This window comes from Merops nubicus, unplaced genomic scaffold, assembly GCF_000691845.1.
Source record: "Merops nubicus isolate BGI_N331 unplaced genomic scaffold, ASM69184v1 scaffold11348, whole genome shotgun sequence".
Classification (NCBI taxonomy): Eukaryota; Metazoa; Chordata; class Aves; order Coraciiformes; family Meropidae; genus Merops; species Merops nubicus.
In genome coordinates, this window is record NW_008627768.1 from 35,700 (window position 1) to 55,322 (window position 19,623).

At 44.7% G+C, this 19,623-nt stretch overlaps 1 protein-coding gene across 1 annotated transcript in view; it reads right to left on the reverse strand.

Annotated features, from left to right (window-relative positions):
• ALG9 (ALG9, alpha-1,2-mannosyltransferase) overlaps nt 1–19,599 on the reverse strand; it is a gene marked incomplete at its 5' end in the record, with an annotated part of 24,944 nt that extends 5,345 nt beyond the window's left edge. The window contains 10 exons of the mRNA XM_008946446.1: nt 4,988–5,118; nt 8,768–8,897; nt 9,210–9,357; nt 10,093–10,222; nt 12,322–12,476; nt 14,331–14,453; nt 17,725–17,830; nt 17,966–18,053; nt 18,421–18,556; nt 19,491–19,599. Of these exons, the coding sequence (XP_008944694.1) occupies nt 4,988–5,118; nt 8,768–8,897; nt 9,210–9,357; nt 10,093–10,222; nt 12,322–12,476; nt 14,331–14,453; nt 17,725–17,830; nt 17,966–18,053; nt 18,421–18,556; nt 19,491–19,599 (1,256 nt within the window). The remainder of the gene's footprint in view (nt 1–4,987; nt 5,119–8,767; nt 8,898–9,209; nt 9,358–10,092; nt 10,223–12,321; nt 12,477–14,330; nt 14,454–17,724; nt 17,831–17,965; nt 18,054–18,420; nt 18,557–19,490) is intronic.
• Nucleotides 19,600–19,623: the final 24 nt, after the last annotated feature.

Consider the following 19,623-nt stretch of genomic DNA (forward strand, 5'->3'; position numbering starts at 1 on the left):
AGTGAATTCAACTGCTGGGGTCATTTATTTTCAAAGAACAAGAGCTGGAGTTGGGTTTTGGGTGGGGAGGTGTTTGATAGAGGGGTTTTTTTTCCCCCCCAAATGCTCCTTAGTCTGCAGCCACTGAGCCGCAGACCTGAAACATACACTGACAGCTTCCTTCACAGCTCAAAGTGACACTTTTTCTGCTCCTCTCTTTTAATATAAAAAAAGAAGCTGCATTTTCATAGTGTTTTTAACACTTACTTCATAGGTAGCAGGGGACGTTTCCAGCTCATTGTGTGGCAGCAGGTGCTGGATGTGAGAGATGCGTCACTCCGCTGAGTGGGGGAGGAGGGGAAGGTACATGCCCAGAAACATGTGCAGCCTGGATCATTTTAGGAGCCCCTGATGCACCTTCACTGGCTCTACCCACAGACCTGTCTGTCTGACACTGGCAAGAACTCTAGCCACAGATCTACTAGCTCAGGGATCCTTTCAGCTTACCAGTTTCTAGCAACTTGCTGTTTTAATGGTGTAACTGCTGCTTTTCTGCAGCTGAACTGTCACAGAATGACCAATTCTATGATCTCATATGAAATTCATGTGAAATATGATAGAATTATCAATTTCTCAACTCTAAAAGAGACAGCACTGCCTAGATTTGCTATCTCCAATTCCAACAAAGCAAAAGCACAGATGTGTTTTTGCAGGAATTCCCATACCTTCTCTGTATCAGTCCTGCCAACAACTTGCTGGACTAGAGAAGTACCTGTTGCATCCCTGGAACAGTTTCAGGGCCTCACTGATGTCCTCTTCAGCTGGATGGAGAGGCAATTCTCAGTGTTCTCCCGCTGAGGATCTGCAATGCCCATTCTAGCAGGCCTGGTGCCCTACAGACTGGGATGAGGACAGAAGCAAGCCAAGCAAGAGCTGACACTAACAGAAAGACACACCAGTAGTACTTGCTGTGCAAACAAGGTTTTCCAGTCTCAACAAAAGGACAACAGCTAATGCCTGGCTCTGCAGGGTAAGACTGACCCTCACATCTAGTTCAGTTTGCTTGAGAGAGCTCCAATTGCCAGCAGCTAACTCACTGCCAGCTGTCAATCTGCTGCAAAACTTGTGTCGTTTCCCCTTTTGAGAGCTGCTTGAGCCCCCTTAGATCACACCAGTTAGAACTCAATCATATTCAGGGGAAAAAAAAAACCCCAAGCAAACAACACTGTCTTATTTTAGAAATGCTGTGACGCACTCAGCTCAACAGACTGATGATGAACATTTGCCATGTGAAACCTTTATATGGAAGTTGCAGCAAAATCCCAGTGCTTGGATGCAAAACAATGCAACAGTACTGAACTGCCACCACTGTCAGGAGCTTGAAGCTCCTCTCCCTTTTGTTCCTTGTCAAACTCCTGGAGATAAGTGGGGAGCTAAACTTTGGGTCCAAATGGGAAACTGCAGCACGTGGAGGGTTTAAGAGACCTTGATAGAGTCATGGGAGCATCATGTTCCAGCTGAGCCCCTTTTCCTCCATCCCACCTTTTCTCCAAGGGCCAAAGCACAGAAAGAAATTAAAATTCTAAGGCAAATTCTGAAGTGGGCAATCCAAAAGGAGCCTTTCTGAGGTTTCTCTTGCTCATGGTGTTGTGGATGGGCTGGTAAAAGGGGCTTTGACCTTGTCTGCAGCATCCCATTTTAAATGTGATACCTTTAAATGATGCTGGCTAAAAGCAGGGTGGGGGAGATTTTGCATGATTAGTCCTTTCTGCTTTCCACTATGCCATGAGTTGCCTTGGGAAGCTGTGCCCACTGCTACACATTTGCCCTGTTAGGCAGGCTGTGGCTCCTGGCTTACTGTTCTTCAGGGGGACCAGAGCATCAGCCTGGTGACAAGATGGGGACACACTGCTGGTTCTCTCATGCCTCAGCCTCAGTGACACCCCCCAGGTAAGCACAAGCCCTTCTAGTCCTTCAGCAGCACTGTGCACTCCAGCTGCCCCACCTGCTGACTGCTGAAGGTCCCCTGAAAAGGCAGAGCCCAGGGCTCTAAACTGGGGAGCTCTGGAGGCAGTGACAGCAGGGATGCAAATCAGACCTGCTGCTATGGCAACGTGGCCTCCTCCACTGGCACAGGCACCACCCCTCCCCTCTGCTCCAGCTCTGCAGCCTTGAGAAGCAGCAGCACTGAGAATCTCCCCAGCACAGGAGCAGGAGTGGAGGAGGCCGACAGGCAACACCAGCAGGGATAAGGATCTGACTGCCTGGGACATGCTCTGCAAATTCCCTTCTACTCCAGCCTCCCATTAGTGCAACAGCATCTTTTTTTAAGGATCAGACAGAAAGATCTTCCTCCCCACCACTTTTATGTCATCTGTCCTAAGGTCTTGATGATGGCTTAGCCAGGGAGTTGCTTCCTTTTCCTCAACCCCACTATCCAGCTTCTACAGCTCCTCATGACCAGGGTTAGCATGCTCTGAGGTTTCAGGATCTCCCTGTGACTCCCAGTTTCACACAACAAGCTGCTGCTACCTTTGCTGTAAGGAGCCAAGTCTTTACTTCCAGGGGTAACAGCCACCAGCCAAGACACCAAGGACCACACACAGAAATCAACACTCTGGTACTGACTGGGCTTCCAGAGTTTGGCTGCAGGCTTGCAGAGATACTTAGCCAGCATGAAACATACAGCTTGGGAATCTAGTAGCAGTTTAGATGATCTAAATAAAACACAGTCTCATATTTCAAATAAAAATGATTGCACAGGTTTTCACTGCCAGCCTTGGGAATAAGATACCAGCCTCAGTCTGGCAGGAAATACTTTGACAGCATTTCCCCCAGAAACATGGAACCCTGTCACCATGTCCACCTAAATATTCAGCCAAATTCCTAAGAAGCCAGACAGGTATTATGGCAGGACACAGAGGTTTGGCTGTAAATAGGAAAATTTCTTAAATCCTATCAATGTCCCCTAATAAGAAGGAGGGGAAAAAAAAAAGAAGACAGAAAGATGTCATAGAGTGACTCATATGAACACAGCACTAAAGCAGGGAAGAGAGTAACAACTCAGCTAAGTACTGAGCTGGGTGTTCTGCTCCAGCTTCACTCCCTGCACTGCTGGCAGTCAGCACTGCACACTGCAGTAGGGTCAGGGCTGAGATGTGTCAGATGGACATACACCTCCCAGGAGAAATCCCCAGCCAAGTCAGGAATGAACAGAAAAGCCTGGATGAAAGTGGAGGATCTGAAACACTTCTGTCCATCCTGTGGTAATGCCTGTAACTGCAGACTCAGCTCTTACCACAGAAGCAGCAGATTCCAAGCAATAGCACAGTGTGACAGATGTTGGTTTGGATTCAGCAGGGCACAGTGTCTAAGGGGATACAAAATGGGCTCAGCAGAGAAAGCAGTAGGATGTCTCTCTCATGGACTTTACTGAAAAGCTCAGAGGTTAGGGGTGTGGGCTGAAAGTGCAATAATCCAAAAAAAGCCTCACGAGACAGACCAACTCCTTCTCTACCAAGCAACAGCTAAGTGCAGGAAAAATGATTGAAAGTGGAAAGAAACCATGGAGAAATCAGGACAATCTGGAGAAGGCTACAAGGTGTACAGCCACATCAGAATAATTCACTTTCACAAGGGAGGTTAGCATCCCTGTGGCAGAGAGCTGCTGCCTCTGAAAGCACCCCTAGCAAATTACAACCCCACAGTTAGCCCAAGGTGTCTTAAAGGCTCATTTGGACCTGACTCAGTGCCTCCGACTTCAAAGGACTTTAGATAAGGTCCAAACAATCAAAGCTGGGCTGCTCAGCCCAGGATAGCAAGATGAACCACCTTTAAAAACACATGAATGTGTCTCTGAAGCAGAAATGCACATTCAGGGGTATACACTCTGCACAACGAATCCTTTGCAAAACTCTTCATCTTCCATTGCCTCATCACAAGACTCATTAACCATCTCATTTTCCCTTCCTCAACTCCTGCCTGAATGTAACAGCAGGTCTCTTGGAAAACACAGTTCACCAAAGACCTTGCCAAGAAAACTTGTTTGTGTCAGCAGTCCGGGAACACCAGAGCACTCCTGGGAGCTGTTCTAACATTATCACTCCTTCTCACTGCTCAACTGCTTTTACCAGCCCCACTCCCTGGAGGGTCCTATTACTAGGAAATAATGAAGTCTCACATAGAAAATAGGAGGGCACTGAACTCTGTGTTGGTTTTTTACAGAGATTTTTCCAGTTGTCCTCTCTGGCCTGTCACAACAGTTTCATGACCAGAGCTTGAAATGACTAAACAACCATCCCCTTATTGCTGAGGGTTTCTGTATCTGCAGGAATGTATTAACAGCATCCCTAGTTCAACAACCCTGAATCCACCCCATAAGCCTGGAGGAGAGCAATGTCAATCTCTGCTTCTCACAGAAATTCCTGTTCAGGCACACAAGCAAGTTGTTCAGTGAGCAGCAAAACTACTGAAGAATGGATTTTAACAGAGGTCTCTCCCATGGATTCTCAGATGTGTAATAAAGGTGTGCTCCTGCTGACTTTTCACTCAGCAAGATTACCTCCTCTGTCTGACAGTTTTCACAAAATTTGGAGGAGCTCATGCCCTTTGAGAGTGACTTAAACCTGTCTTGAATTTGGCTGAAAAAGAGAAGGTTCAAAAGTCATTTGAGAGATGACATACACTTAATTTCTTTAGAAAGCAAAACTAAAATTGTTACTTCAGCCAGAAGTGAACAGGGAGAATTCTTTTTAAAAAAAATCCTTCTTCACACTCTTCTGAGATAGCTTCACCCTCTAAACCAACCTAGGTCATAAACACTGCAAGTACAAGACAAAGGTTCTACTGGACCCAGCAAGCTGCCCTGATTGGAGGCTGGGTTTCACTCTGGCATTTGCCAATGCATCTTTCTTCAGTGTATGCAGCTACTTTAGAGTCAATAATTGAGCAGAATTAGTCCACAGACATGTCAGCCTTTCTCCCTTCCTCTCAAATGTATAAAGCATACCTGGAAGCATCTAGGAATGGCTTGTAGGCAATGGTTATCCACTCTTCTTTGTTAGCAGAATACCTTGGCTCCCTCGGGGTTTCAGCTCCTGTGTCCAAGTCCACCAGATAGTGGCATTTGGAAATGTCAATCTGGAGAAAGACAGACATTCTGGTGGTTTATATGCTGTAGGCTCCTAGTTGTATGCATTCATTTATACAGGCTGTTATTTACCCATGAGAAGGAGGTTAAATTTCCAGGAAGAGGTGGAATACTTCATGCAGGGTACATGGTGAAGTATTTTTAATGTTTTCAGGTAAAACCTGTATGGGGGAATACAAGCTACCACTACTGCTCTGATCACAGAAGCAGCCTAGAGTCCCTCTCTGAGAAAGTACCACTGCCAGCTCTTACTGAGGAGCTGTCAAGTCACAGAGGGGAATCTGAGGCAGCAGGACCAATTCTGTTGATGTTTTCCTTGGTGATTGTCTAACTAGCTATTAAAGACTTCCTCCAATGCTGACTCCACAAGCTCCCCAGGCAAAAGACATCATGAAACCTTTGTAGCAGTAAGGATAATGAAGTCTACACTGAATTTTTTTCTAGGTTCATGCCAGTTCCTAGGTTTTAGATCATGAACAAGGAAAACATCATCTTCTTTAGTTTACATGCTAGAGTTGTTATCTGAAAATGGCTCTTGTTTCCTCTACAAATGTATTTACTCTATAGTCATGGTTTCTACCCCATGATCATTCTTGTGGGTATTCAATTACCCATCTCTACCCTGAATGCAGTGCCCAAATCAGGATGTAGCACTTCAGTGAAGGACTTTCTAATGCAGAGCAACAAAAAATCCAGTTGCACAAGCAGCTCCTGTGCATGGAACCCTTTATGTGGCTCATCTGATTACACAGAAGCATGGGATTACTAAGTTGTATTCATCTAGTGATTTGTTGCACCCCTGGATCCTTCCCTGAAGGACTTGTGCCTGTCTGGTATCCAACCCACATGTATTCACCTAATTATTTCTGCTCAGTGTACTGCCCAGATCCTTCCTCTTTCTTGAGGGATCCCATATTTCAGTCTGCTCTCTCCCAAAGTTTTACTGCAAACTTCCTTGAACATGCTTGAATTCACTTCTCTGAAGCACCTTTGGGGTTTATTGTAACAATTTAGGCTGAAAACAATTTAATTAGGTGGATACCAGATGGCTCCATGGCATCACAACTGAGTGGTAAATGAAATTACACCACGGGAAACTCAACTGAGAGAGGAGAATGTTGAATCCACTTCTTGCACTGCATGAGAAGAACATTCCAGGCCCTAAGAGAGGTTCTGGCTCATTAGCAAAAAGATTCCCAAACCACTAACCAAGTCTTCCTGTAAGTGAGGTGGAAGCAGAGAAAGACAAGATACTGCCTCCAGCACTAAGGCTGATCTCACTTTTCTCATTCTAAATGCTCCCCTAAACAGGCCTGCACTTAAAATGCATATGAATTATCTGCCAGGGGAAAGAAATTCCCCTTCTACCACACCACGTAGAGCAGAGTGCATATTTAGAAGCTACACTGAAGCTAAGGATGCTTTTCATTGAGGTCAGAGGGCCAACAAAGCACCTGATGCATTTATTTGGGGATTTACACAAGACTTCAGCAGTGTACAAACCTTGAAATGTTTCTTGGTAGACAGAACCCAGCCTTAGTGAATGGAGCTGCAAGGAATTTCTAAATTACATCCTATCCCCTTCTGTTCTCCTTTCCTTTTCCTCCTCCCACTCTTTCTCTGTTTGATCCACCTGCTAATGCTAAATGGTGGAGAACTACATTTGATCACATCCTGAGCAAGGGGAGTGGGCACAGTGCAGTGCACAGAGCTAAGAGCACAGCCTGCTGCTGCACTGCTGCAGCCACACCTCTCACTGCTGTCTGCATGGGTGTTACCTGACCACACAGCACAACAGGAGCTTATTTACCACAAAGTTCAACTGTTTTGAGCAAAATCAGAGATCTTCTACTGATCTCTCAAATGCATATTTCAAAAATGAGACCAAGCTTCAGGTGGTTCCTAGAGTTCAAAACAGAGGTAAAAGGAATTGGAAAAGAAGTAAAAATATAGTGGTTAAAAAGAACTTCCTCTAAAATCAGGAGTTTTTAACAGTTTCAGCTCTTTGGCCTAATCCACCACTCCTGCTTGGATATATCTTTGTAAGAAACAGAACTCCTTTACCTCTTTCTTAGCACTTTCAGAGACAAATGCATCCCCCCAGCAGGACAAGTGAAATGCTGTTCAACATGATTAAGGAAGGAAGAATTGCAAAACAAGATCAAATCATTCTTTTCCTCAGTGTCTCATAGCAACAGAGACACCCAGGTTTACCCTTCAATTTTCAAGGAGAGCAGTAATGGATACTCACACCTGAAACAGAGAGATCAGTCCCATTTCTGCAGCAACTGATTGATTTTAAGCTGTCCATGGCTCAGATAATTTTGAACCATTTGTTTTCTCCTCTTTAAATGACCAGACTCACACTATTCAGATTTACCTGCTGCTTTTTAGTTGGTCCTTTACAGTGCTTGCTAACCTTTTTTTTTTCCCTTTACATCTGTGTCTGCTTGCACTCAAACCCCCTACACCTGAGAAAAGATCTTGTTCTCTCAGTATTACTAGCAGGTCAGAATTAAAAGTTAAAAAAAAAACACATTTAAAGTTCACATTTAGTAGCTAATTTCTTATGTCCAAGGTCCTTTTTTTGCTTGCATGAAAAAAAATAACTAAATTGTAGGGTGACATTAAGAAACAAGCATGAAACAAAAGTGTGTTTTGCTCCATTAGTCACAGGCTGTGCAGCAGCCAGCTGTCTGAGCTAAAAATATGCCAGAGCTAAAGATTTGGTAAATTAAATGCACTGCAGCAGACAGCTTCTCTCAGGTGGGAACACGCCTCCTTTCCATTTCCAGTAACTACATCATCAGGCTCAGAAGCAGAGAGCTTTAAACCCAGAAGCTGAGCCCTGCTCTTACCCCCAGAGCTTGCTCCTGTGTCCTAGCACTGCCTCCCATCCCTTTCTGTGAGCAGGTCACAAGAACTTGTACAACATCTAACAGGCCAAAGTCATGAGCCACTTAAAGAAGCTGATGTTTAACATCTTCAGCCAGGATAAAAACCAAAAGGATGACTAAATACCTGGTGCCTGGCAAAGGATATCTAGTGCACTTCTAAGAGTTACCTTGCTGAGCAGTTCTGAAGAGGCTAGTTGACAATTTTTAAATATTCATGTGTGTGCAGTGTTTGGTAACAACACAACCAGGAAAATAACAAATTAATAATACCAGTGTGCATTAAATTAACAGATTTCCATTGAAATGGCTGTTGCAATTGTTTCAGTGATGCTCCACATTAAGTTCCTCCTTCTCAGTTGCAAATATGATGAATACATTTATATTTAAAAAGAAAGTACAAAGGAAACTTCCAATCCCTGGCTAGTGACAAACATTTTCTGTGGGGGGGATTTCAAACCACTCATCCAATTCATTTCCCTGTGACCACAGTAGCACGTTCTGCTAAACCCAAAATTGCAATAACTAGGAATTATTACTTCTTCTGCTTCTCCTTTGTATGCCTTTAAATGCAAAGTAGGAAGATGAAATGTAAACAGAAACCACTTGCATAAATGGGGCAACTCCAAGTGCTGCAGAGAGCCCAGTTTTGTTCTGTAACTTGTATGGTGCCCGGGAAACAAAACGAGAAGACCCAATATTAATAAAAATTATAGAGTAAGGAAAAGAGGAACATAATTCTTACATATCTAGATGGCTCTTCCTTGTTCTGGTCGTTCATGTCAGTGGGAATGATCCGTGTGGCCATTGGTCCCTTGGCAAATGGTTTAGGTAACTGGCCCCTGAATTCTGACAGGATGAACTGGAGCTGCCAACTGTAGAAAAAACAGCATCAGAAAGCCCAGCAGAAGCTGGTAACATTATGCTGTTGGTTTTCTCCACACACAACCAAAGACATTTAATTCCTGAGGGTACAGCCCTGCTACAGGAGCAAACACTACAAGTTTTCAGGAGCTTGTGGCCAATGTAATTCTCTGATGAGAAACTTTGGAATCCTTGGTTTTGGAGACGCTGGTGTCAACAGAGACACAAGGTCTTGAGGGTTACTCCCATAAATACTTCCTTAGGAGAAGTGCCCCTCCCTATGAAACTCACCAAACTGTACCATTTTACAGCAAACAACTTACTTATCTGGCAGAAGAAAGCTGCTTGGAAATCTGTGCCACTCCTTTCCCACACAGACATTGACAGGCCTCCCCTCTGGCACTGTGTGAATGCTTGGGTCAGTAGCAATCCTGTGAAATTCTGGGTACAGGTCCAGGGGTGCATGGTAGCCTAGGGAAGGCAGAAACTTATAAGTAAGGCTAAAGAAACAAGTGATGCTTAAGTGACTGCTTCTGAAGGACTACCAAAAAATGTTCAGAGGTAACTTTTAAACTGGTAACCCTGTGAATAAATTAATTATCTATGCTAAAAAGGGGCTGGATTCCAAATCTCCCCTTCCTTTTACAAGTGCTTGTCCCCTAGCACCTTTATTCACATTCTCCTACCCTGAATGTCAGTGGCTACCACCAAGCAAAAAAGATATTGATGAGGTGGGAATGCTCACTGCATGGCTCTGATTCAAGAAAGTACTTAAGGATCATATCCAATCCATCTCCATTAAGGACACATGCACCCAATTACAAATTTTACATGGGAAAATGCTTTTTCAAGTGGGATCATATGCTTGGAAGTTAAAAGCATCTGCTTTAATACTAATCTGGGTACAGGTTTTGTATCAGGATCATTGTACTGAGTGAAGGGGAAGGGCAGTAGATTTTTAACTGATGTCATTCTAGGGATATAATCCTATATCCACAAATCCACACAACATTTATACATTCATTTATGAATGTGGCTATGCATACAGATAGGTGTACAATGATTCTGTGATCCAGGGGGACAATTAGAACTTCTTTCTGAGCTTCCTTATTTCTGCTGTGCTGCTCTAGTCAAAACAACACAACGCTGGCAGGCTTTAAGACTTGCCAAGACTGATCCCTAGGGAAGCACAGAAAAAATACCAACCTCTGAACAAGGCAACAGAACGTGACAATGACAGGAGGCCAAAGAGCAGGACAGTGCCCAGAGCCAGCCAGTTGGAGGAGACCGTGTAGTGCTCCAGGCGGTAGCGCTGGAATATGAAGTGGTAACATTTCTGGAGAAAGATTAAAAAAAAAGACAAAATGACTCAAGGTTTTTGATACATTGAGCAAAATTTTGGTTTTTGTAAGGATCTTAAAGCAGTGCCTGCATCTACCACCAGATCTTGGGTCTTTATTGGTTCATTCAAAGCCATAACAAATGCACAGCAGCTCAGGTGGTTCAGTCACGTTTCTTAACTGAGAGTCGAGGGTGTTTAATGACTTTTTCAGCTCTTTTCCCCAGGAAGGCCTCCAGTCAAGCTGTGAAGTGCTCTCCACCAGGGCTTCAGCTTCAGTTCCAGGTGAACCAGCAGCAAGTGTTCTTTTCAGATACTTAGGTAGAACTTCCCTACCAAGACAGGCCTGATTTTCAGTGTTGGACTGACTTCCTCTCCAAGTCCCTGACCCATGATTGTTTATCCTGTCTGCACAAACTACAGCTCTGAAGTGGATAAAAGATGACAGCACATTCTGCATCCACCTTTAAACACAAACCACTCTGAAACTGTTAAAAGAAAAGCCCTTTAGGCTTTTCTAATTTAAAAGCCTGTCTGAGAATACCCAGGAGGAATTACATCCAGTACTTGGCTTGGTCCCTCCTTCCTGCTCTGTTTTTCTGCAGGAGTGATTATTCACTTCCTATCCTAATCTGGTTTCTGGTTTTGTCTTGTTTGCATTTTTCTCATAACAGCCAGATCCCCATGATATGGAGGAGATTCTGACAAGCTTGTACTACTAGTAAACAATCAGCTCTAAATTCTCAGCTGGATACTGAATACTGAACAAAATGTCATCAAACAGTGTTAAAACAGGCAGGGCAGAAATACACACTGGATTTCCCTAAAGCCATATTTGGCAAAGGTCCTAAACCATTGCCCTGTGATGAATGTTCTGCCAGCACATAGCAATTGTCAGTCAGAGCCATCAAACTGCTGACATGACAGAGCTTGATGCAAGGGCTGAAACTCCTCTGAGGTGCTGCAGCTCAGCACTGCAAAGCACCAGCAGGGATGGGAGACCAACAGTCAGAACAGCAACAGACCAGGGGAAGGGGGAGAGTGATTTGAGAGGTGCAGGCAGTGCTGGTGGGGGGCCCAGGGCAGGAACAGCCAGCCAGAAGTGCAACAGCAGAATGAGGCCGAGCAGCTGGATCAGGCTCTAACAGGGACTAGTGGCTGCATTCCTCTGCTCTCCACAGAGGGACAATGAATAATTCTGAGCTTTGGGAAGATTTATATCAATCTGTATTAGTGCTTTAGTCTGTGAAGTGTTTCAAGTGATGTTTACCAAACATCCAAATTTTGGCTCTTGCAGAGGTCCGGCGTAATTTCCTGCTGCCCAAACAAGATCTCTTTTCCTTTTTCAAATCAGTGAGGGATTCCTACTAGGACACAACAAAATGCATTTCCTACACACCCATTCCTGCCCTTACAGCTTGCTTAGCAGCAGACAAAGGAGGCACAATGCTATAAACAAGTTACTAATCCCCATGACATCTCTTGGATGTTCTCTTGTATTGGTACTACAACATCACAACTGCTCCTCACTAGAAATTCCAGCTTGGCATGGGAGAAAAACCTCAAAGTCATCATGAAATCATTAGTGGCAAGGAAATATTCTCAACCATTTATCACTTCACATAATCCCAGACAAGCTCCTAATGTGATCATCTTATAAAGCCATGAAATGTGATCTTTTTTTTGCTGAGCTGTTAAGCAGTCTGCACTGAAATCCAAAATTATTAGATGAGCTCACTCTGTATGACACTCAGGAGGGAAATCCCAAATATTTTTGCCTTTCTATCACATCTTACAGAGGGATAATAGTTTTCTACATACTCTCAACCTGTACAGAAAGATTATGGTTGGACTTTGTAAACACCTACCCATGAAACATGGTTTGCAAATTAAAACTGTGGCAGATAACTCATTAAAGAAGAGGATCACAAGTTATGTAGAGGGCAGTCCTGAACTGTGTAATCATTGTGGATTGTGTCACAGACACAGATGTTCTTCAATGTTCCCAAACTCTGGGAAGCAGTGTTGAAGAACTCAGGTAGAAGTTACGCTTCCTGAAGGTATGAGCTTAAAATACACATTTCACTAAAACTTACCTGAAGAGCAGACAGAGCCACAGCACCACAGAGACATATGAGGGGATAGATGGGGAAGAGAAATCTCTCTTCTTTGTGGGGCTGACTGAAGAAAATCATGATCCAGATGTACATAGGAGAGAGTGTCAGCCAGTAGGGCCGGCCCAGATTCTGAACTGAAAGAGACACCCCAAGTAGTGATTTAAGAATGAGAGGTTTATCCTCTTCCCTCTCTTGTACAGTCACATCTCACATTCAAAAGCACCTTCCTCAGATCCAACCATTCCTTTTCAGACACACCCCAGGTTCTGAGCAGCTGTGCTGCCAAAATCCAGATGACATACCCAAACAGGGTGGAATTTGATCAAAGAATTTTTGTAGATTCCTGTACTACTAAATTTCAACAGACTTTAGAAGACCAAAAGCAGAAAACAAGGGACTGCACTACCAAGTCTAAGCAAGAGACAAAACTCATCAAGAACATGCCTAAAAATGTAGTCAAAAGTCCTAGATCTCCTTCTGTGTCTAATACTATACAAGGCTCAGAAAGGATCTCCTCTGGACCTACCCTTCCACTTACAAAGGGTTGTTTAGCAACTGAAGTTTCCACAACCTTCATTGTTTCATTACAAAAATAACAGCATGAAAGGTCTCTCAGGCTCCTCCAGCTTAATGGAGGAAATAAGTGATTCAAAAATAACAACAATTACCCTGAATTTTAGTCACACTGAGGAGGGTTCTACAGTGCCTGACGATTTTCAGTCCCTTTTCTGCCCCTTTTGCTACTCCCCACAGCAGAGTTAAGCAATTAAGCTAACAGCATTTCACAGACAATAAGAACAAAGCACTTGGCAGAATTGCTCCTGCTGTTAAGTACAAGAACACCAAGTGAACAGCAGGAAATCTTGCACTTACAGGATCTCCTACTGAGCTTTTACTGGTTTCTAAGAGTATGTCAGCCCTAGCCAAGGAACAGATATAAGCAAATAGCACATTTTCAGCAAGGATTATCATGTTATTGTTTCATGTATTCAGTTAAAAACTAAATCAGAAAGCCCAGCACTAATTGGAGTGATGGATCTGGAAGCTGCTGCTTTATGAATCTTCCTTGGGAAAATGGCAGAGAAGAATTCACACTTCCTCAACACTTTTTTTCCTCTCTGGAGTCACTTGCCCAATGTCATGTGCTTAAACTGATGTAATTTTAGAGAAAGCCCAACATGAATAAGGAATATTCTGGTTCCCCCTTTTTCTGCTCAGTGTATCCACCCTACAGGGACACTTCCCAAAGCACAGGGCAGCAAGCTCAGTCCTGCAAGTCAAAGAGTGTCCTCCACAGTGCACAGAGGAGCTCAGGTTCAATCCCAGCACTGGTGGTGGCACCAGCAGACACCAGAGGATGTCTGTCTGTAAGCTCAGTCCCAATAATCAAAAAGGAAATAACTCTGTTCCCTCAAGCTGCTGCAGAAAACATTCTGGCAGTGGTATTAAAAGGTAACAATGAAGAACTAGCAAAATGTTCTCCAAGTAACTCTCCAGGTTCCCATTTCCAGCTGCAGATAAGATGGAAACAACAATGGGCACACAGTTTTTTTCCTCCAAAAGATTTCTGACCCAGGGTATTTCTAATGCATTTACATGTCTGGCTGAAGGTGAAGTGCCATACACCTTGTTAAACTTACTCTGGGTGGGGAGAGTTCAGCCCTGGTACCACATTGCTCTTCTTGAGGTGGAGACAGAGCACAGGAACTACCCTTGAAGAGAAATGCATCTTTCTGCCCTTTCACAGACAGCATGTGAGCAGAGGGATCTCACTGTGTGCTCTCTCTACACAGCAACTCCATTGTGGGGTCAATACTGAACTGAATAATCAGCTCTAGGAACTTTGCTATGACTCCAAAGACTTTCCCTGAACCTAGTTTCACTTCCAATAAAGGAAAGCTGCTCTTTGGCCAGCAAACTCTCCTTCTAGTAACAATGCTGAGAGCTGGGCTGCCTGTGCTTGGCTCTGACAGCTATCTTGCACTCACCATGAAACTTCTGAAGCAAACACTCCATGAGACAAGTCAGTGGCAACACGAGCAGTGCCAGAATAAATGCCACATTGAAATTCAGAAAGCCATTGATGAAATAGAAGGACCAGGGTTCTGTACCTAAAGGATGAAAAAAAGAAATAAAGTTTTTCAATACAAGCATTTTTAAGATCTAGATCTAACAGCAGCTTCATTCCTTCTCTGCCTGACACAGAACAAGGTAACCAACAGCAGACATCAGTTCTCCCCACTGCAAGCACACTGGAGCCAAAGAATGGAAAAAGTGTGGACAGAAGATCTTGCAGCTGGACAGAGAATGTGGCCCCATGGAATGAGCCTGAGCCATCTCACAGCAATCTCATGGCTCTGCCCCTCACCCATAAAACTGCCACAGAACTGTGGCATGAGAACTACTACACAGCCATAAAAAGGCACTGGAGTATCTCACAGTCACATCTGCCCAAGAGACTCTGTTGTCTTCCTTTTTGGAAATTGCTTTTCTCTTTCTTTTTCACCAGTTCACAGTCAATGCCACATCTGTTGCTCATGGATCACAGGCCACTCCAAGTGTCAGCCTTGCCCAGCAGAGTTCTACAACACAGAACTCACCCTTGCATTAAGAAAGCCAAAATGGCAAGGAAGTAGAGGTAGAAACCTTTAGAACTAGAACATTTTACTCCAAATTCATTATTTTAATTGCAGAGAAGTAACAGAGGAATAACACAAAACCACACACTGATAATAAGAGATGATTGTAGTTCTGGAGTGATGTTGTGTGCTCCATGTTGGCACAAACAGAAGATGTACTAAAAAGCAACAAGAGTTCACATCCACAGTTCACCCCAACAAAGACTGCCAACAAAGCCCATCCAGATGTTAGTTTTGGTACCCCCTAAGAGTCAAGAGTATTTAAAAAGTCTCTGCTTCAATTTGTTCTTACAGTGCAGCTTCAAACACCAGCAAGCCACCCCTGCCCTCCTCACATGACACACTTGAGTACTGGCTGCGAGCTTCCAAGGCTGTAAACTGAAATAAACTCCAATCCAACTGTCATTTATTTGGACTCTTAATTCAAGATGCTTAAAATCCTGAACAAAAAGGCATGCCAGTTCCTCTCCACACACTTGCCACTCTCTGAGTGTGATTAGCTCAGTCAGTCAGTGGCAGGCGGGGGCTTTAATCACTGCACTGTTGTGACATGTGTCACACGCCGCAGCCATTTCCTGCAATCAGAGCCACTTAAATAGGGTCCATGCTGAAATTAATCAGACAACTGAAAGGCACCAAGGAAAACCTGAAATCTCTATAGCTCCTACAGCTAAATATCACTACAAGTCACACTAGAAATGTCAGAAATGTGTCACTGGAGTTACTAAAACCAAGTCCGAGCATTTGAGGTTCACCTAGAAATCCTTTAGCTATTAGCACTGAGAGCAAACAGCAAGTACAGATTTGGATTTTGGGGAGCACTGCAAGAGTGACAACATCCCCTCCTCCTTCTGTGGTAGGAGAGAGACTGCTGAAAGCAGTGGGGAGGAACACTGTGGCCCAGGCAGTCCATGGCACTGTGGTTCCATGGGGACAACCCACTGGAAGCCCTGTCAGACACTGAGCCAGAGGCTGCTTTGAATCTTGTGCTCTGGGGGCAATTCTGGAAATTAAACTCACACACAAGTTAACAGAGCTTAACAAGCTCCCAGGCTGCAGCTTGACCACAGTAATGGGGAGGGTGTTTTAGGACAAAGCAGAGGAGTTGTAAAATAGGCTGGATCTGAGGTGCCCCACCCTGTGTTTGTCACATGAGGACAGGAACTGGAGCTCAACTGCTAAGCAGTAACTAAGCCTCAATAATTAGATCATGAGTCACAGCCCTCAGTTCTAAGCAAGTCTGATTCAGTGCTGGTGTAATAATACACAGGCTGCTTTCTGCATTTATTCTCACTCTGTTTAAGAGCCAGGACTCAGCAGAGCAAGGTGTCATATTAACAGCTCCAGCACATTCCTCCCAAGCTGAACAAAGCCTCCCAAAGCACCACTGCACCACAACTCACAGCCAAGGCTCTGAGCACAGGAAGCAAGACAAAATTCTTGTCACAAATAGTCCATTCTTAGAGCACATGTTCACAAAAACACCTCAAAGCTTCAGAATCAGCCCTGAGGATAAGAAAAAAAATATTGTGGTGCTTAATAAGATGATATGGGCTGATGACTCTACAGACTCCAGGAATTCCTGTTCCCATCATGTGAAAGGTGGGAAATCCCAGCTCCAAAGCCTGAAGGGATCCAGCCTTTCCTCTCCCCAGGGAGTGTTATTTTTCCCCAGTGTTTTGAAGCTCTCTAAACATAACAACCTTGTCCTGGCCACACTGCATTATGAAGCAATTTCAGGCAGGCTCTTTTACTAGCCTGAGGATGTTGTATGAATGTCACTTATGAATAAAACACTTCAGGAGAGATTGGTCCCTGGAGGCTTCTGGAAACAGCTCATGAACCAGCATGGAAAAGGTCAGGCACGAGCCCATGCCAAAAACCTATCAGACACAGAGCCTGGAGTTTACTCACAGAGAATTCACAGCACCAGACCTCAGAGCCCTCCTGCAGAGATGAGGAGAGATGGCAAAGCAGCAGTTACCCTGCTGTGCCACAGCACAAGGAACAAATCACCACTCAGCACCACCCAAAACAGCCCTGCAAGTGAATCCACAGATCTGGCCTGCAGGGCACTGCCAGGGAAAGCCTTGGTGCCACCCACTGCTGCACCCCTCCTAGGACATTCCAGCAGGGTGTGAACAGATGCCAGAGGTGACACAGGGACCCTGCACCCCAGGCTCCCTGAAATCTCCACCAGCTGCTCTGAAGACCTGCTAGAAATAAACTTCTCTGCTCTTCAGCTCTAGAAGGACATGACATGAACAAGTTGGCTCAGTGGCATCTCCCAAAAGGGCATCACAGAATTGTTACCAAGGTTCAGAGCTGACATTTGGGTCACACAGGACCCTAGATGGCCAGGAAGGGAACCCCTCATAGGCAGATGATTTCCCTGCAGGTAAGATGCCTTTATGGTAACCTCATGTAGCTCCCAGACACATCTGCTACTAACAGCTCTCTGCTCTGACACTGAGACATCCCACGAGAGTTTACAGACCTTGAAAACAAACAAAACAGTTCAACCACAGCGTGGAGAAAACCGACACCGGGCTGCGGATTCCCGGCTCGAAAGAGACATCCCATGGCAAGAGGCTGGAACTGCAGCCCTGAGGAGCTCACGGGCTGCTTTGGCTGTGGAGTATGTCACAAAAAACACTGGCAAGGGAGCCCTGGGGGGTCCAGCAGCAAGGCAGTTCCAAAAATCAACACCGACTCCCTTCCTGTCTTGTTAACTTCAACTCACCATAGAGGTCAGGTCCGTGAGAGGTGAACACGTTGTATAAAACAATGTTGAGAGGTGCAACCACCAGCTTCCCATAGTAATAGCTGTCCACAACCACCAAGGGCACCTGGAAGAAACCAGCTGTTATTTCAAGTGCCTGAAGCTTTTGGCTGCACTGTCCAAGAACTCCCCATGACTCTCTGAATGGTCCACCCATTGCCAGCCAAATCTATTCCCCCTTTGTGTTCTTACAGGCACTTACCAAAAACAGGATCAAGGACACCACACACCAGTTTAGGAAACTTTTCCACCTCTGCTTCAGTATCAACAGGTCAAAGGCAATAGGAAGCCTGAAAAAGAAACTGGGTATCAACTGGAGACTCTGCCTTTCCCCACTGCAGGTTTTCCTGCCCCTTTAAAACAAGTGGGGCAGGAGTTGGAAGAGAACTAACACTTCATTTGGCTCCACTTCTACTCCATCTTCCAGTCAACCAACTCATGTTTTACTCTCTATATCAGGGTGAGGAAATCCTCCCAACTTAAGCTCTTCAAAAGCAAAGAAATCAGACTATGGGAGCCTGTTGCAATGATCCTGGACTCAGCTGGCAGCTCAGACCCTGCTAGTTTCTCCCTCCAGCTTTCCAGCACCTACATTCTCCCCACCCAGGCATGAAACACCTGACAAAGTGCCAAATTCCTGAGCCCTCTGCTCCTTACCCAAGAGCTGCACTGAAGGGCCAGCCCAGAAGGGCTCCAGCAGCCACCCCCAGCACTGCTACAGAGGTCTTGTCCATATACCAGCCAGTCATGGCAATTACTGTGGTGTACATGCAGAAACTGCTTGGGAGGAAGGCTGCAACACAAGGAAAGAGAGAGATTAGCACAGCTGTCACATGGGGAGAGAACCACACCAGGCCAAGATAAAACTGATCATCTCTCATCCATCCCATTGGAGCTGGGATGCTATGCTGGACACTCTCATTTCAAAAAAAAAACACCAATAAAATATTCTTTTCCCTGTTCTGCCAAAACTACTTTCAGACTGAAGTCTTCTTTCCTCACTGGCACTTAGCAGTGGTAACCCCCCAACAGCATCCACAGCTACCACTTCTAACACTTGCTGTACCCTCTGTGTTCTGCTAGGTTCAAAAAAAATGAAACAAACCTGCTCAACTGGCAGCAGAAAATGTGAACTAACTGGCTGAGAGTGGTGGGAAGTAAGCATAGAATGAGGAGAGCTATGACAGCAACAAAAATGAAATAGGCAAAGTCCTTTTTACACTGACCATAAACAAAATAAAATAGGAAATCTCAACATTCACAAGTTGGGGTATTTCCCTTTAAGCTTCTGTCTGCACACAAGACAGAAAACCTTTGCTCAGAGTCTCTCTTGGCACTTTACTCAGTGCCTACAGCAGCTGTTTCAGAAGCCTTACAGGGGTTGCTTAGGCAAATGGGTACAACCACCCAATACACAAAGCCAAATGACAATGCCAAAACATGACACTCCTTCCTTGGATTGAGATTAATTCAAGGAAGGAAGGTGAGGCCAAGACCCTGTTTGTGTTGCAGAGAGACTGGAGGCAACAACAGAAACAAAATAGAAGAAAGTGATGCAAGGAAATCAAATTTCCATCAACACTTACTCTGTCGTCATACCTGCCACGAGAAACACAGGCAGGAGAAGGAAACAAATGATTGCTAGAGAGGTGTTTGTCTTGTCTCTGGACCTGTCTTTGGTTTCTATGGACAAAGTAACTGGCAGAGTCACTGCTAAGCAAACCCACCTGCAGATGAGCAGAACATGCCAGTGCTGAGCACCAGGAAGGCCAACATCAGGCGGCTCACATGTAGCCCAAACTTCTTGCACACAGCCCTGGGGAAACAAGAGAGAATTAGATACTGCAAAAATATGCTCAG